The sequence below is a fragment of the Leishmania major genome, chromosome 36, assembly GCF_000002725.2.
Source record: "Leishmania major strain Friedlin complete genome, chromosome 36".
NCBI classification, from domain to species: domain Eukaryota; phylum Euglenozoa; class Kinetoplastea; order Trypanosomatida; family Trypanosomatidae; genus Leishmania; species Leishmania major.
Window position 1 is genome coordinate 824989 of NC_007287.2, and position 17186 is coordinate 842174.

At 59.2% G+C, this 17186-nt stretch overlaps 4 protein-coding genes across 4 annotated transcripts; all 4 read left to right on the top strand.

The window, feature by feature from the left end:
- Positions 1–662: 662 nt before the first annotated feature.
- Positions 663–4529, top strand: LMJF_36_2080 (streptococcal hemagglutinin-like protein; the record flags this gene model as incomplete). Its single annotated transcript, XM_001686732.1, has 1 exon — positions 663–4529. One exon carries the CDS (start codon positions 663–665, stop codon positions 4527–4529), a length of 3867 nt encoding a protein of 1288 aa, XP_001686784.1.
- Positions 4530–8690: 4161 nt separating this feature from the next.
- Positions 8691–11507, top strand: LMJF_36_2090 (conserved hypothetical protein; the record flags this gene model as incomplete). The annotated part of the gene is made up of 1 exon (XM_001686733.1): positions 8691–11507. One exon carries the CDS (start codon positions 8691–8693, stop codon positions 11505–11507), a length of 2817 nt encoding a protein of 938 aa, XP_001686785.1.
- Positions 11508–12427: 920 nt separating this feature from the next.
- Positions 12428–13543, top strand: LMJF_36_2100 (conserved hypothetical protein; the record flags this gene model as incomplete). Its single annotated transcript, XM_001686734.1, has 1 exon — positions 12428–13543. The coding sequence occupies one exon, from the start codon at positions 12428–12430 to the stop codon at positions 13541–13543; it is 1116 nt and encodes a 371-aa protein (XP_001686786.1).
- Positions 13544–15122: 1579 nt separating this feature from the next.
- LMJF_36_2110 (conserved hypothetical protein) lies at positions 15123–15983 on the top strand (the record flags this gene model as incomplete). Its single annotated transcript, XM_001686735.1, has 1 exon — positions 15123–15983. One exon carries the CDS (start codon positions 15123–15125, stop codon positions 15981–15983), a length of 861 nt encoding a protein of 286 aa, XP_001686787.1.
- Between the last annotated feature and the right edge of the window lie 1203 nt (positions 15984–17186).

The window sequence follows — 17186 nt, forward strand, 5'->3', positions numbered from 1 at the left end:
TGTGGGTTTGCGCCTGCTAGCCTAGCTTCTCTGCCTTTTCTCTCTCGCATCGCTCAGCACCATGGCACGCGTAGGCTTGCGCGCACACGCACCAAGAAGAAAAAGACTTGCAGTTCTTCGGTGCACTCAGCGAAGTTCGCAGGGAGCGGACTGAACAAGCGTCTGCCGGAATCGCACGAGTCGGGGTCAGCGGTCATGAAGGGAGCGGAGGAGGAAGAGGCAACGAAAGAAGCCTGCAACCAGTCAGAAGAGGCATGACGAAGACCGCCACAACAGATGGCTTTGCGTTGCTGCGGCCCCCACCCCCACCCCTTCCTTGTATCTCTGCTTCCCTCATGGCACTGTCTATCATTGTTCTCCACTCGCCGTTTCTGGTTCTATTCGTTTACGTCACCGTGTGACGTGAAGTGGTCTCGGCGTGTGCTACCCCTCTCCCGTGTGTTACATCCTAGCAGGGGTGTGAGTGACGTGTACGCACGGTCATCATCTTGGTTGCTTGGCTTCTCTGCTGTCGTCGCTCCCTCCCTTCCTCGCGTCATGATTGCTGTCGTTTGGAGGTCTCAGTCCTACCTCTTCTCCGCTTTGCTTGGGATGCCGACTTCACTGCTCCCACCAACGGAGCCCACAGATCGACTCGAAACAGGCTTCTGCTGAGCCAGAAAATGCGTATCACCGCGGCGACAGCGACCGCCCCTGTCGGTGCCCCAGGCGCCAAAGTGCGCAAGGGAAAAGCAAAGACCATCCGCGCCGTCGCCGCGGCAGGCGCAGTATGGCGCCCCCAATCGCAGCTCATCTTCACCTCCAACGCCACCTCTGTGACGGCACCGTCGAACGGCGAACTTGGTGACTCGAAAACCGCAGGGGCCATCAGCACCAATGGCAGCATCAACGGCTACACCGGCACCTCATCAGCGCTGGCGCTAAAGGCTGCAGGTACTGGAGGCAGTGGCAGCTGTGGGGTTGCCTCGGTGCTCCCCATACCCACCGCGCCATCCTCTGGTAGCGCGCAAGTGCCCCCGCTGCCGTCGTCAGGGTGCGCTGCGGTGGAAAACCAGATTTTGCGGAACGACGCTCTCGAAGCGGTGAGGCGATCAGGCGCCGAGGGTTTTCCACCCTCGCGGGAGAAGGGCGTTGTCAGTTGCACGTTGCCAGCAGCCGAAAAGCAACGCCGTGTCTCGGACATTGCCAGGGCAAATGAGCTCAGCACAGACAACCCCAATACGTTCACCCCTGCTGAGGTGCCGCCTTGGGTGGCTGGCGGCGCCCCTGTCGATGCTTCCAAGGCTGCAGACACCGGTGGGGGCGCCAGCGCTGCTTCTTTCGAAGGAGTGATGGACAACTCGCCCTTCGTGTCGAGCTCCTCCTTGGCCCCTTCCGACACAGGATGTACGCAGCGGACAAAGGCCTCGCACGCAGACCAGCGGCCCTCAGCGACGCAACGGTGCGACAACGGCGCTTTCGCGGAGCGGCCGCAGCTGCTCCTGTCGCTCGCGCAGGACAACCGGGGCTTCCTCAATCCTGGCTACTCGTGCGACTCCTCAGACTGGAGCAGTGAGGACAGCGACGCTAGCAGTGGGCGTGCAGGTGCTGACGGCAGCGCCGGCTCGGCAAGGCGCCAGCGCACCCCATCTGCGGCACCTTCCAGTCGAGCCGCACCATCGGAGCAGCGCGGAAAAGCGTGCGGCGGCGCGCCTCCGCCGGTGCTCACTACGCGTTTGAGTAGCGGCAGGAACCGGACCGCCCTCGCTGTCTTCCCGCTGACCGCCGCAGAGGAGCAGTCAGCCCGGCAAGCGTACGACACCTACCGAGCACAGCAAGAGAAAGCGGGCTATCACAGGAGCGACACCAGCGCCACTAAGCTCCGCTCTCAGCGCTCTGCTTCCGTGTCCCCATCCGCCCTGAGCACTTCCACGTCTGTAGGGAAGCGTGAGCTGCTGCGGCTACTTCACGGGCTTTATCACCGTGCACAGGCCATGATGGCCTCTACCACAAAGACCGCCGCGCCGACGTCCGCCCCGCCGCAGAGGAAGGCGATGTCGCCAACCATGAGCGTTGGCACGGCAGACCTGCTGCACAAGTTTCCGTCAACCAAGTACCTGCTCAACGCGGCTGAGGCATGCTTTGGCAGCCGTCGTTTCCGAACTCTCATGGCCGCTGTGGTGGCAGACAGTGACGCCCTCGTCCCCATCGTCGTTCGAAACAACGACGGAGGAGCGTCAGCCGTGCCCACCGCTTCACGGTCACGGTTGTCGTCTTCGTCTCAAGGATTGACAGTGGAGGAGGCGCTCTCCTTCTTTAGGCACCTCAAACATGAAATGACCTCGGATGTGGCTAGGCACCGGGAGAGGAGGCAGGCAGAGGCGTCCGCGAAGCCAGAAGCGGCGTCGGGGGACAAAAGACGGAATCGCCCAGCGAAGGCTGCTCCATTACAGCCCCTACTTGACCTGCAGGGCTCGCAGAAGACGCGTAGTACTTCTGCCCCCAGTTGTCAAGCTGCCTCCCAGGTGTGCCGTCTCCCTTCTGCGCAGGCCGGTCGACGCAGCGGCCGACCTCCGCCGACTCCTATTGCGCTGATGGCGGCGAGGCATGTCACGTCGGCATCTTTCCCGCCGTCGTCTACCCCACCTTCGCCTTCTCCGCAGTTGTCTTCCTCACCGTCGAGGCCAGGGATTCCCGGGGCGATGACGTTGGTGGGCCCTCGGAAGCCAACTGGACGGCGTAAGGGCCCGCGCAGAAAAACAGCGCTGCCGCCGCCGTCGCCCCATCCGTTCGGTAGCAACTCGTGCACGCCCGACGCAACTTACATGGATGACTTCATCCACACATATGTGCAGCGCAAGGCGTTTGCTGAGATCGCCGAAGGACAGGGCTTCCACGACAGCACCACCGTGACATTGGGGAAGCTGATAAAAGTGCTACACTGGTTCGAGCTGGCGCTCGACCCCAGCGTCATCGAGCACCTGTGCGGCGTGCAGGTGCAGCCCGCGCGAGAATCGCCGGACATCTCCATTGACTTCAGTACCTTTGTGAAAATCATCAACTCGGGCTTGTGGTGCCAGCGCTACAGTGGGGGCAGCGGCTCTTCAGCACCCGGCTCCACGTCGGCGGACAACAACGATGATCCGGAGTCCAACGCGTGTGTGCCGGTGTTGCCACCAGAGGCGCCTGCACGGGCCTCTCCTGTGGCGCTGCCTATTCCTGGCTTGACGGCGGCCGACAGTGCATCGCTCAGCACGGGTGGCGGGGGTGCACCTTGCGCTAAGGCTGCCTCCTCCACCATCTCAGTGCGTGACATTGGGGGCTCGAATCCGTCGCCACTGGTCCTTGCCCCAGTTTCTGCTGCGGCGCATCGTCGATTGAGCAGCCTCAGCAGCATGTCGACTTCAACCGCTTCTTCACCGGCAAGTGGCGGCAGCATGCACAGATCATTTGTGGACACAGATGATGCGTACCCATTGGTAGCTCATGACTCCGCCATCGCAGCGCTCTGCCGCAGTATTCGCCAGCGGCTGCGCCGAGAGCTGCGGCGGAGCGTGAGCAGTGGGTCTAACGCGCTGCTGCGACCCCGAGACAACCAAGGCAGCGGCAACGGGGCTGGCGATGGCGCGGCGCAAAAGGAAGGAAGCGACCCACAGTATTCTCCATCTAGCCGGACGGCGCCGGCTTCCTCGTGCTCGTGGAGGTCGTTGTCTTTGGCCTCCTCCGCAGCGTCGTCAATGTCCAGGGGGAACGTGAGTGTCGCCGGTCTGGTTGGTGAGAGCGAATCCGCTTCTGCGCGTGACGATGGCGAGGTATTCTCGGCATCGCCACACTTTTCAAAGTGGCGCAGTGACACGAAGTGCAGCACTCCGCTGTCTCACCAGAGGCTGCGCGAGCAGCAGTCGCCGTCGCCGCATGTAGGTCATAGGCTGCCTCCTCACTCGCATCCGTACACGCTGACCCCTACCCCAAGAGCCCCGCGTGCACAGCCCGCCAGAAGAGGTGAGGGCGCCGTTGCCTCCCAGTGGTTCCCGACAGCGCAGCGTTGGCAGGGGCACGGGCACCGACTCGCTGCTCCGCCGCCCGCCAGGCCGGCTACTGCGCAAAGACCATCTCTCTCCACTGCCGTGGCGAGGCGGTGTCGCCGGCATCAAGAATCAATGCACTTTATCACGTCCCTGTCGCCTTACAGCAATTCAGGCCATGGCGCCCGACGGTCCGCAAGCCATTGCTGGTCGCGCATCGCGACTCTATCAGCGCTGAGTCGGTCGCGAAGGTCGTCGTCGCTGCACTCCTGTGACACCCAGTCAGTGGTGAATTCGTTCCAATTTTCAGAGTCCGGCTTGTCTGCCGCTTTCTTGTCCCGGACTTTGCCTGCACAGACGGTGTCGAGGCACCCCAAACGGAACCGTCCATCTAGCGCCTATACGCGACTCACGACGGCACCAACGCATGACGCCTGCACAGCGCACGTGTCACACCCCCCTCTCTCACCAGCCATCAGATCGTCGCCGCTGCCGTATCGGCGGCGGCTCTTCCAGGCCTGCTAGGACGGTGCAGACTGAGGTTGTAGTGAGACATTGCGGATTAGGAGGTCAGTCACGTAGCCAATCAGGTGGACCCGCGTCACCGGCTGGCCTGCCGCTTCCGCCGTCTTGCAGCAGGTCGAGCCGAGCTAGCAGTCCAGTGCTCCGTTTCTCTCGTCGCTAGCGGCGACAGCGGTCGCTGCCCGGCCTCCGACGTCTGGCTCGGTCGCTTCGTCTTTTGGCAGGTCTTCAGCTTTCTCATCTGGACTTCGCACTGGCGTCGCCGCCGCATTCGGGTGCTGTGAGGAGAGAGCAGGGTTCAACACGCAGCGCAGGGACGTGGCTCAGCGAGTGGCTTCCCTGCCCCAAACTACGGGGGGGGGCCCTGGGGGCCAAATGCGGGGCAGCGTCATCAGCGCGACAGTCGATTGCCTAGCACTAGCGATCGGCCGCAAGGGAAGGTGTTTGCTCGAGACAGCTGCCCAGGCTTTCTCATTTCGGATCCGCTGATATTGGAAGGTGCTGGGTAGGGTGAACATCGCCGCTAGAGATGTCGGTGCAGAGCCCCCCCCCCCTACACGCACACACACACACTAAGCGCAGCCTGCGCCGACGCCTGCGACGTGTGCAGAACTCATACCAGGTGTACTACTCCCTTGCACAGCGCTGGTCGAACGTGCGAAGTGCTGTGGACACTGAATGGGTTCAAGCGCAGCAGCCCCACCAGTAGGGGCGTCATCATGCACTGCAACGGACATTTCACACTAGTTGCGCCTGGGACCACCAGCGACACAAACCGCCGTGCACAGCGTCAGTGGCGAGAGCAAAGCTGCACCGTAACGGCGATGACAACGGCTGGCAAGACCCTCTCGCTGAGCTTTTCTGCCGCTGAGTGAGCATCGATACTGCAGTTCAGCGTTGTGAAGAGCATCCGTGCCGCTCTAATTGCTGCCGGCTGGCACAGTCACACCGACGCGCTTGGTCAGACGACAAACGCGGCGTCAGTCAGCGGCTCCGGCTCCATGGGAGCGGAGTCTTGACTGAGTATATCGTCGAAGCTCTCTCGGCAGTAGAAAGCTGACCGGGCTCTTTGCAAGCCACCAAGGCCCGGGGCAGCGGTCCGGCAGCGGCTCCAATGCGCATCGAGCCCTCGATTCGTCGCTCTGGCAGTACAGCCCTAGCGGCATGTGCAACTTCGGCAGTTGGTTTGGCGGCACGACAACGTTGCTGGTGGCGGCCGGGTTTCTTCAGCTTCATGTCGTGGCACATGATTCACGGGCCAGTTTTCTCCCCGCAAGAGAGTAGAAAGCACTAGAGCGGGGCGAGCAAAAAGAGAATAGGGGTTCTTTGCGTTTACTTGTTTGTAGACGTGCGTGTACAAGTGCGCGGTCTCGACAGTGGACGGTGTTGCACTGCTGTCGTTTCTGCCACCGACCCACCCCCTGTCTTTCGTTTCTCCCTTCCTGTTGTTTCTCGCAAGCGGCGCACCTCAGTTTTGTGGTGGTGTCCTTCTGTGTTTTGGGGGGAGAGGGAGGGGGTGGAATGGGATGTCGTGTGTATTCTTCATAGGGAACAAACTGCTTGCTCTCTCTGCCCGTTTTACCTGATCCCCTTCTCTCCAACACTCCTGCTGAGACCCTTGCGCGTCTCGCTCTCTCTCCGCAGCAAGACACCCTGTCCAACGGGTGGGTGTAGCGAAGTGTATGCGTGAGGTGTATCTCTCGACAGTTGCTTCTCCTCCTTTTTTGAATGTGCGTGTTTGGAGAGGGGGAGCCTGTGTGTGTGCGGAGGGGTTAGGCATTCGTAATATGTACGCATTGTGCCTGTCTGTTTGGACTGTTACCTCCATCGTCCCTCTGCGCAGCTGTTCTGCATACCTTGTGCTCGCTTAGTGCTTGTCATGTTCTCGGAGACGTCGGCGTTACACTGCCCCTCACTCCTTCATGACTATTTGTTTTCGCGTTACGCCCGTGTGTGTCTCTATATGGTTACCTTTTATGTATACTTGTTTGCTTGTATGCAGTAGCGCTGCAGAAAAAAATGGAAAGCAGACAAAAAATACAAAGGGAGGTGCTGGTGGTGGTGCAACGCACACACACACACAACAAAAAATAAAGAAGGATGTCAACGAGCATGACTCGATCCTTGAGGAGTGGCATTGGGGCGCCTTCTGCGCAAAGAATGAAAGGAAAAACACAGAAGGCCCGTGCTTCTCTTTATATATTTATATGTGTGTGTGTTTGTGTTCTCGCCTTGCCTCGCTCGAATGGGTTGTCTTCGCAGCACCATTGCGCGCATGGCGTGCCGCTCGGTTTGGCCAACGTACACCCAACCCCCTTCGAGGGCGTTTGCGTGCTGCTTCAACTTGCACGGGGCTGTTATTCCTTCTCTTTACTTCTCCTTTTCCTCTTCAACTCTCTATTTATCCCCCCTTCTTTCATCTTCACCGTTGATCTTCCCCCCCCCCTCCCCCTCTCCCTCATATGCGTACACACACACACACACATGCGCATATACCCCACCACTCCCTTCCCCTTTCCTCTGCATCGCCCGTTTCTGAGATGAATCCTCCTATGCCTCACGCCTGTGTCGCTGGTTCACCGTGGCCTGTCGCCGTTTGTCCGGAAACACTTCCCGAAACATGACCCGAAGCAAAACAAAAAAAAAAACATAGCTGAAAGTGGAAGCGTCTCGCTGCGGGGTAGTTAGCTGCACAAGCAAACCACCACCACAGCCGAGACGTACTCGATGATAATCAATTTTGAGGTGTGTGTGCGGCGCAGCGAATCCAAACGGAGCGAGCTGGCCTCGGTCCCCCGCTCCCTTCATTCGGCTCTTCTTCGCCGGTCGCGTTTGCCATTCCTCAAGGCGTCAAGGAACGTAACGCAAGGTGAACTTCAGGCAGTGGACTACCTATCGCGTGTATCCAGTCGTCTTTCGTCCTCTCCTTCCAGCAGCCGCACACCGACACCGACTCCCCCTCCTCCTCTCTCCTTCTTTACAGTACACTGCTCGAGGAAACCGGGAAATTTCGTCTCTCTCACTCGGTGCTCGTCTGCACGCGTCATCCATTCACCTTTCGCTCCGTCTCCCCATTACTGCCTTTACCCACTCTGGCCCAGTGTGCGTGTGTGGTGTGCTTGTAGGGGATGTTGCGCGCGCGTCTGCGTCTGCCATAACCTTCCTCGTTCACCTCTCCCGTCTCCCGCACACTCCAAGTGAAGTGTCTGGGCGCGCTGAGTTGAGTGTGTCGTGTCATCGTGGTCTTTATCTTCGCGTGTTTGATGGAGCCCTGCTCCGCTTCTCGCTGCTCTGTTCCTGGCTCTTTCAGTTCACCCCATCGAATCTCGCTCCTGTGTGAACATCTTTTGCGGGTGTGTGCATTGGACGCACTTCTGCCCTTTTTTTTTGCTCTTTTCGCTGTTTGCTTTCTCTCGGCTCTCTACAAGACAGTCGTCAGGGCTGCATGAGTTTTTTCCACTGCGAGGCGCCCCTCTCATTTCTCTAACTGCGCCACCACCACAGAAAGGCACCTGTGGCGTCCCATCGTTTGCTGTTGCTGTGTCATGTTTTTGTAGTGGTAGCTTCTGCACGCTGTTTCTGCCTCCGCACGAAGCCCTGCAGGGGAAGTGTTATTAACCCTACCGTGCACGCGCGCGCGTATCTTTTCTTGTTGCCGTTGCTCTCCTCTGTCATTTGTGTTGCCCCTTTCTTCCTCCCCCTCTTCCCCTCTCCCCCTCTGTCTCGGCTGCTTTCGTCGTTGTCCCTATCTGCTCTGCCCTATTTCTCTGTGTGTGTGTGTGTGTGTGCTCATGCGTATTTTCCTTGTCTTCACCGCTCTCCATCGCTGTCTCCCTACTCCTTCACTTTTGACCTCGTCTTCTCCGTCCCTTGCACTCTCGCTCCCCCTTCTCCGAACGTCGTGTTTGCCTGCCTGCTGCTACTACTGCTGGAACCTCTCTCCCTCGCACGCACCCCCTCCTCCACCGCTCTTTGCCTTCAATTCTGCGCATCTCTTTTGCCGTTTTCTTGAACTCGCTGCCAGACGCATTTCGCGTCTTTACGTGCCGCTGTTTGGCGTTCTCCTCTTGTGCACCCCCCCCCTGTAGGTTCGGGTGCGCTTCGTGTTCATCGACAACAATGTCTTCACCATTATCACTGTCATCATCATGGGTGGACTGCTTAATGTCCATCCGCTTCGACCTCGACATCGGGCCCAAGATTGAATTCGTCTCCCCGCCTGATGCCATCACAGAGGAGGGCAAGGTTAAGCTACTGCGCTGCGCCTTCCCAGACTGCAACCCGGATTGCGGGTACAACTTCATCTTCTACTTCACCATGCCAGACTGCACCACGGCGGCGGCGCAGAGCTTCTCGCAGACGGTGGCGCCGCCTACGACAGGAAACACCGTGCCGGAGCTGTACGGCGCGGCCTTCTACCGCCAGAAGCACGACCCTAACGTGCCGCGGTGCTACGTGCAGCAGGTGTTGGTGCTCCTCTCTCACCTGCCGTACTACAACGTGCACGAGATCATCCTCCGCGTTGTGGCGCCGCGCTTTTGCCAGTGCTGCCCGCTCTCCCCAGATACTGGTAAGGTGCCTGTGTCCAGCTCACTGATCCCCGTCCCGGAGGCCTACTTCGAGTTTGACCAGTCCTACAGTGCCGAGCACTACACGCAAGAGGGCGTGCTGAGTGACGCGATGGCGGAGCTGGCCCAGTGGCCCTCGCCTCACCCGCAGACGCGCTACACGGTGACGCTGCTTCAGCAGGCCCTCGTCTTCATTACGCCGGCGCACTCACAGCGGCAGTCAAGTCGCGCCACGCGCAGCAGCTGCGCCTCGGTGCGCAGTGCCATGTCGGTGGACAAGCGAGTAGAGTTTATGGAGGTGGCACGAGGCAGCCCGCGGCACCGAGCCAGCGCTTTGGGCAGCGACTTCTTGCCCCTCTTCAGACTCCTCGGTGAGCAGCTGCATCATCTCACGCACGTGTGGGAGTTGCTCATTCGCCACGAGCCGCTCTTCATCCTCAGCAACACTCCCTGCATGGCCTCCGCGGCGGCTTTCAGCATCGCGTCTCTGGTGCTGCCCATCGAGTTCAGTGGCACACTGCGGTCATACTTCACAGTTCAAAACGAAGACTTCCCGCGACTGAGTCGGATGGGCAAGGTGCTTTCTTTCCCGACAAACGAGGGCCTCATCGTGGCCGGTACGAACCCGTTCCTGCTGCGCAGCTTCAGTGGGTGGCCCAGCTTGATGGTCGTGATGGACGGCAACACGTCGATCATGGTAAACGGCTCGATCGCGTCGCCGCCACCGAGTGCGATGGCTGGGGCGATCCCACCTTTGCCGCAGGCCAGTCCGCTTCGCTCGCAGCGGTCAGGTGCCTGTACAGCAGTGTCGCTGGCTAGCTCTCTGCTGCGTGCAACGCTACCCGGGGGGCCGATCGCCAAAACGTCGCCGCGGCCGCCGTTGAATGGTGCCCACGCGCGCACGGCGTCTGGACAGGAGCCCTTGTCGGTGGCCATGTGCAGCAGCAACTCCACTACGTCCCTGGGTAGTGGGTCCACGAGCGCGCACCAGCACAACAGCCTAGGCGCCCCTGTCACGGTGGTGCCGTCGAGTTTCAGTAGCTTCAACGGCAACGGTGACGTCTTCGCCGATGTGGCAAGTCGAAAACCGATCGTCTCCTCCGCCTCGTCCAATACGGTGGACCTGCCCGCCACCTACAACGTGGAGTCACCAACTTACATCTCGCCGTTTGCCTCGAGCACGTCGCGTGACTCGGCTCGCCGAGTGGAGGCGGCGCAGCAGGCGCAGCGCTCCGAGGATGGAAGTCCAGCTGGGGAGCACGCGTCTACGTGCGCCCTCGGGGAGTCTCCGGCGCAGCCCAGCAGCGGTGTCAGCAGCCACGCGGAGAGATTCTCACACGGGCGAGAGTATGCTCGTCTCGGCAGCAGTGATGCAACCTTGGCGGCTGCGGCTCACCTAGCGCCGGCCCCGATCACCATGCCGTCGCCTGTCGACTTCTCTGTCACGCTCTTCACAACGGATCACTACAAGACCGCCGTGGAGTCGGTGCGCGCGGCCGAGCACGAAAGGCGTGGCAGCGCCAACCACGACGACTCGCGCAAAAGCCTGCAGCAGCGCCTCCACAACTACTTCGACTCTTCTGTGCACTTCTTGTTGAACCACGAGGAGCAAACGCAGATGCTGCTGAAGCGTCTACAGATGGTGTCCCTGCTTGACGAGGATGCCCAGCGGGCATCCGTCTCACTAAGTCTTTCGCACTGGCACGGTAATCCGCGAACGGTTTCCTCACCGACTACCAGCAGCAAAGGTCTGCTCTTTGCCTCCCCGACGCCACCGCTGTCCTCAGCGAACACTAACAGCGCCTCCGGCCACTGCGCGGATCCGGCGGCGGCCACTAACGGCATTACGTCGTGCTCGCACTTCTCCGTCGCCGATGATATGGTGCGCAAGTTCTTCACATCCCTCACCTCCGAGTTTCTCACACCTGTCACGGCGTGGTTCCAGAGGGTCACCGCCCCGTACACGGCCTTCCACCTGTGTGATCGCGCCTTCTGCGACACGCTCCTGACCCCTTCCAGCTTTCTCGACGACTTTGCGCAGCGGCACCGCGAGACAGCCCCGTCCATGTGGACCCAGCGACACTCGTACAAGACGTACAAGGTGGTGTACGAGCGGTTCGCGTACGGTTGCCTCTTCAAAGCCTATGTTCTCCAGCTCGTGGATGGGAGCCTGCGGCAGCAGATGGAAGACTTCCAGGTGGAGGACTGGGTCACCCGTGTGCCCTCCGACGCGGAACGCATTGATCTTCTCATCAACCTATTCAACACGGTCCAACGGGAGCTGAACGAAACCCTCGATCCAGACGTGCTCTTCGTGACCTCTGCCACATCGGTGCTGGCCAGCATGGCCGTGGTGCTGCAGCAGCCTCACCGGGAGCAATTTATGCTGAAGATAGGCGAGCTGAAGCTATGACGAGTGGTGCAGGTGTTTAAGATGGGGTATGTGCGTCTAGGCGAGCTTGTGCGTGCGTGAAAGTCGAAGAGAACGGAGCAGCCGATGTGTTTTTCCTCACCTTATCGAGGCAGGTACGACAAGGTCACGGTATCGAGCCGTTTCTGTGAAAGGCATGACTGTGTGGGGTTTGGTTTCAATGGGCGACTGTGTTCACAAGATCATGGCTGCACACTAATAGATGACCGCACAAGTGACCACCACTACAGATGCAGGTTTTTCTAAGCCGCCTTGAACGGCTTCTGCCGTGCTGTAAGGGGGAGGGGGGAGGATGGGAAAGAGCGAGCTTCAAGGACAGTGAGCGGGCTACTATGAAGGTTGGCTGTGGGCAGCGCCGTGGCGGATACGGTGCTGCTCCCCTGGTCCGTTTCTTTCTCGCGTAGCATCCGTCTGTGCTCTGTGTGTATGTGTGTGTCGGGATTGGGTAAAGGAGGAAGGGTGCATGTATTGCGTGGCGGCGTGCTTGGGAGGTGCATGTTTCTTGTGGGTTCTATACGCTCACGTGTGTCGTCCCGGTCCTCTTTCTCTTTGCGCCTTCTTCTGACTGCGCCAACTCTGCGGTACGCCGTGACCGGCATGCGCTCTACGGCACCGCCCACGACAGCATTGCTGTCTTTTTACTTCTTCTATTGCTTCCGTTGGTGCTGCAGCCGGCGGTGTCTTCGCAAGTATCCAACGTGAGAGAAAGCGGACAAACTTCCTTCCTCACCCCCGCACCCTCCAGCACGACGAGCCTCTGGTGGTCCATCACACATCACATGGTCTTTGCCCTCCCCCTTTCCTTGAATAGCTTCATAGAATTCCCTTTCCCTTCCCCCTTCACGCGTAGTCGCTGGAGGCGGTGAAAGGAGCTCTCGTGCGCCTTCACACACACACACACGATGTTATCGGAGGAAGAGCAGGCGACGCTTCTCAAGTACTACTCAACGGTGAAGCTCCATGAGACTCAGATGGACCAGCTTGCCCAGGCATACTGGGCGGCGACGCGTGAGGAGAGAGGGGAGATTGCCAAGGTGTACGCCCACACCTTCGTAGACCCCACGTTTGTGCAACGACTCATCTTCTTTCATGACTACCGCATGTCCCTCACGGCAGCCGGTGCAGGCCTGTCTTCGTCAACAGGGGCAGCCGTAGGAACCGGCTCCTCCTTCGCAGGTCAGCAGAGCGGCAGCGAGAGCGCCAACTCTCCTCTCATGGCGGGCCCCCCGTCGTCTTTCATGGCTGAGAGTCCAACGACGGCAGCAAACCACGCACCACGCCGCACGCACGCCCAGCATCTGCTCCGCTCCACCATTCAAGAACACTTCCCCAAGCTCACCGGTCCTGGACCGTACGCGCTGCAGTTCGGATGTGTGCAGTCGGAGAAGGAACGCGAAGAGGTGATTGAGTTGTACTCTTCGCAGTTTCTGCACCCCGACCCGCCCGAACTGCACCGCATCGTCGCACTGCCGAGCAGCTTCTCCACCCGCACTCGAAAGCGAATCAGCGGCTCCTACTCGTGGTACCTGCGCTGCCTTGCAACGCAGGAGCTCGTGTGCGCCGTCACTGTGACGGTGCATCAGCAGGAAACAATACGGTTTGCCGAGATGCCGCTGTTTGCAACGGGTGTTGGGTACAAGAAGAACGGCTTTGGGCGGCTTCTGAACGCGGCGCTGTTGGCCTGGTGCGCGGAGGTGGGGCTGGAGTTCATCATGATCTCTGCTGACGTGCAGGCGATCCCGTTCTGGCGCCATTTGGGCTATCGCGCCATGACACGCGGAGAGAAGAACCGAATCGACTTCTTTTACCAGCACGACTGCTGCAAGTTCAAGGGTGCGGAGACGATGATCGGGTACTGCAACGTTGATCGGGGCAACGGCAGCCTCTCCGGTGGCGTAGGTCGTCGCGCTTTCCACAGCGGCGGCTCGACGGAGGTGCTGCATAGGAGCGTCAGGCAGGTTTTGGCGCAGCTACCTCGCTTTGTCGTGGAAGGCCCCGCCAAGTTACCGACCGAGTAGGGAGTACACCGGAAGACAAAAGGCACAGAAAAGAGCTGCTGGGCTGGTGAGGCATTGCGACTCGCGATACCAGAGCCCCATGGATTGTGGGATCGTTGTCGCACTGCGTGATTGTCGCTGTCGGTGGAGCCAATGCGGTGGCTATGTATCTGTCTCTCAACGCTCTCGTTTTGTGTGTGGAAGTGCCACTGCGAACACGTTTGGTCGATGTTTAAGCTGCTATGCACTGCATCCACGTTGTAGAAAAGTTGAACGAGAAACGGCCATGCACCCCAACGCCATCGACAGCGATGCAGAAACCGATCAGCAAACACAACAACAGCGACAACAACAACAAACGAAGAAACGAAAAGTGGGCACTTGCGTTGGTACACGACGTGGCGTGTACCAACGTAGGCGCCGCTCATGAAGTAGGGGTGGGGTGTGCGTAAAGGCGCTTGTATTGTGTCCCCTTGGTTCGCTGTGTGTCCTTCATGCGTTTTCTTTTTTTTTTGAGCCTAGATTGAGTTCACAGTTACGCCGCTGCCCCTCCCCCTCTCTTTCTCCCCTCTCTCCTCCGCCGTATGTGCGTGCCTCCTCCAGCCCTCTCTCGCTCTTCGAACGTCTCTGCCGTTCGCTCTGCCCATAGTGTCTTCTCCCTCCATACGCTCTCCCTTTCTCAGTGTGTTTCTCTGATCTTAGAAATACCGCTTCCCCACCTCGACGCCGTATTCCGCCCCTTTCTCCTCCACGCGCACACGCACGCAGAGAGAGAGAGGCACATCAGCACAAGAGCACCCATCGCTCTGTTCATGATTCAATCCGAGAGGCAGCCGAGGAGTTTTGTCAGGTTTCTTCCGTCTTGGTAATTTTCGCTATCGGCGTGGCCTACGCTTCTTAGTCCTCTCTCCCTCTCAGCCCCGTCCTCTCATCGTCAGAGTTCATTCTTATACAACCCGCCATCCAGCTCTTCCCGTTGTTTGTCAACTCGCGCGCGCGCTCGCGCGTACGCGTGTCTTTAAATTGTTGTTGTTGCCGTCTCGCGTTTCTTGATTTTGCGTTCATCTCGACCCCCCCCCTGCCCACCCTCTCTCTCCTCTCCGCTTCCGCAAGCACCTCCTCCTCATCGACTCTCTCAGACACACACACACACACACACACACACACGCACACGACGTTTTCTGTCTGTGTGCTCTTCTCCTGTTTGGCATTTACCCCGGCTCCTATTGAGGAATTCGGGCGGCGACTACGTGGTGGCGTCTGTGTTTCTTAGCGGCTTTTTCACTCTCCTCTACCGCTCCCCCTCCCCTTTCCTCCGTTGTTGCCGTCTTCTCGGGCGTGCCGGAGCGAAGCCTTTCGAGAAAGGAGGCCTAGTAAAGGTACCTGTGCGCTAGCGCGTGAGTCTGTTGTACGCGCGCACCACTTTTCCCTTGTGGCTTCCCGAGAGTGGTTCCCACACGCTTGCGGTGGTGTCGGCCGCCTACTAGACTACCCAATGTGACGCGACGTAGCAGCTTTACCAGCTCCCACCCCTGCGCTTCCTCTTTACCACCTTGCCCATATCGCTACCCCGCGCACCCACAAGGCCATCATCGCAGCAATGAACGCAATGACGGACACGGAGGTGGTGCAGTATGTGCTCCAGAACAAGAGTAACTATTATAAGGTGCTCATGGTAGGAACAGATGCCACCGACGCGCAGATCAAGGTAGCCTACAAAAAGATGGCACTCAAGTGTCATCCAGACAAGAACAAGCACAAACAGGCAGCTGATGCGTTCAAGCTGGTTGGCACGGCGCACACGACATTGTCGGATGCCACCAAGCGCAGCATCTATGACCGGCACGGTGCGGAGGGCGTACAGCGGCACGAGAGCGGCGGTGCACGTCGGTCCGCGAACGGCGCAGGTGTGTACCGCCACCGTCCAGCCGGGCAGCGTGACTTCTTCGAGGAGTTCTTCTTTGGCAATGGCTACCATGCGAATGGTCAAGGTGTGCACCCCGGCGCCGGTGGGGCTCGATACCAAGCTGAGGTGAACATCAATCCCAATGCACTTCTATTTGTGCCCATCGTTGTTTTCCTACTCGTAGCAATGCTCTTGTCGAGCTCTTACACCGACGTCGATGCATCGAACCCGCTGTTCGGCGGCGGTCTTCGTGGCGCTGGCATGGCTGGAACTTCCTTTAGCTTCACGGCATCACAGAACGAGGGCTTCGTGGTGCAGCGCACAACTTCCCTGTACGGGTTGCGCGTTCCGTACTACACAACGCCCCGGATGTCGGAAATGATTGACCGACGAAAGGAAGTGTACTTGTCGATGGAGCAGAAGGTGTTGGAGACTTGGCGGGACTCTTTAGGCCGTCGCTGCGAGGCGGAGTCGCTCAAGTATCGCTCGCGCGGGCGCAACGAGGTGCCGCCAGTGTGCGGCGATTATCAGCACTTCCGTCGAGCACTTGGTTGAGCAGATCGCCGCTGCATATGCTCTCTCTGTCTGTTGTCACCGAGCACGAGTCGCGGTTGAAAGCGAAAGGGGTTGGCAGGAACGAGGCTAAAGGCGTGTAACACGCAACCACACCGGCGCCCCAACTGTTTGGGTAATTAACAGGGAGGGTGGAAAGATATGCGGAACAGCGAGAAATGAGCATGCCAAAGAGAGGGATCTACAGATGGGGGGAGCGGATGAGGCGAAAAGAGAGGCGGCGAGTATGTCGCCAACGGCTGAGGGCCCAAGTGAGAGGGAGGCATTAGTGTCATTGCACGTGCTACGACGAAGGCTGTGAGCGTGCGTGTGAGTCTGAGCGCGTGCTCCCCTCCGTCCTTTCCCGCTCGCCACCTGACTCGCTCGTTGGTTGTCTACTTTCTTCTCTCATTTCATGCTCCTGCTGCTGACTTGCGTGCACAAAGCCTGTGCAGCTCTGCACACATGTGCGTCCGTGTGTCTTCTCTTCGCGTTGGCTACAACTGGGCTCTTGAGAGTGTTATGTATGTTTATCGTTTTAGCTCACGCTTGTGACCTCGTGTGAAGCAGGTGTGTGTGTGTGTGTGTGGGGGGCCTCTGCCGCACTCCTTCTGCCCCTCCCCTCCAATACCCCTTTTTTCTTTTCGGTGTTCGTCTTCTGTGTCCTTCCATTCCATCCTCTCTCCCACGCACATTCATGCGCTCTGGACGACCGGGATGGTGAAGTGCGTCTCCCATCTCTCTCTCTCTCTCGCCCTTTTCCCCCCTGTGCATGTGTACCCGAGCTCCTTCCTCTCTGGTGTGCGTTTCTCTCGTATCCTCTCCTGCATGGTTGTTCTCTCCCGCCTCTTTGTTGTCGTGGTGCTTGCAAACGTTGATACGTTGCTCTGTGTCGGTAGCATCATATGTGTATGCGTGTGTGTGTGTGTCTCGGTGCACGCCATCACCCCCTTCATCCCGGTCTTTCGACCATTCCGCGTTAAGTGCGTTGCCGCCTTCCCTATTTGTTCATCCATGCTGCCTAACCTTTCTTTATCTCACTCTCTCGTTCCCCCTCCCCGAGGGTAGATTAAGGCGAAAAGAATGTATGGACGAGTGCTGATCCGCACCACGCAAGCCAACGTGTAGGGGATCCGCCGTGACTCCAGCAAATGCGGCGCGAGGGTGTTAATGCTGCCCATGGAGCGCTTCGCGAATGGCAAGTGT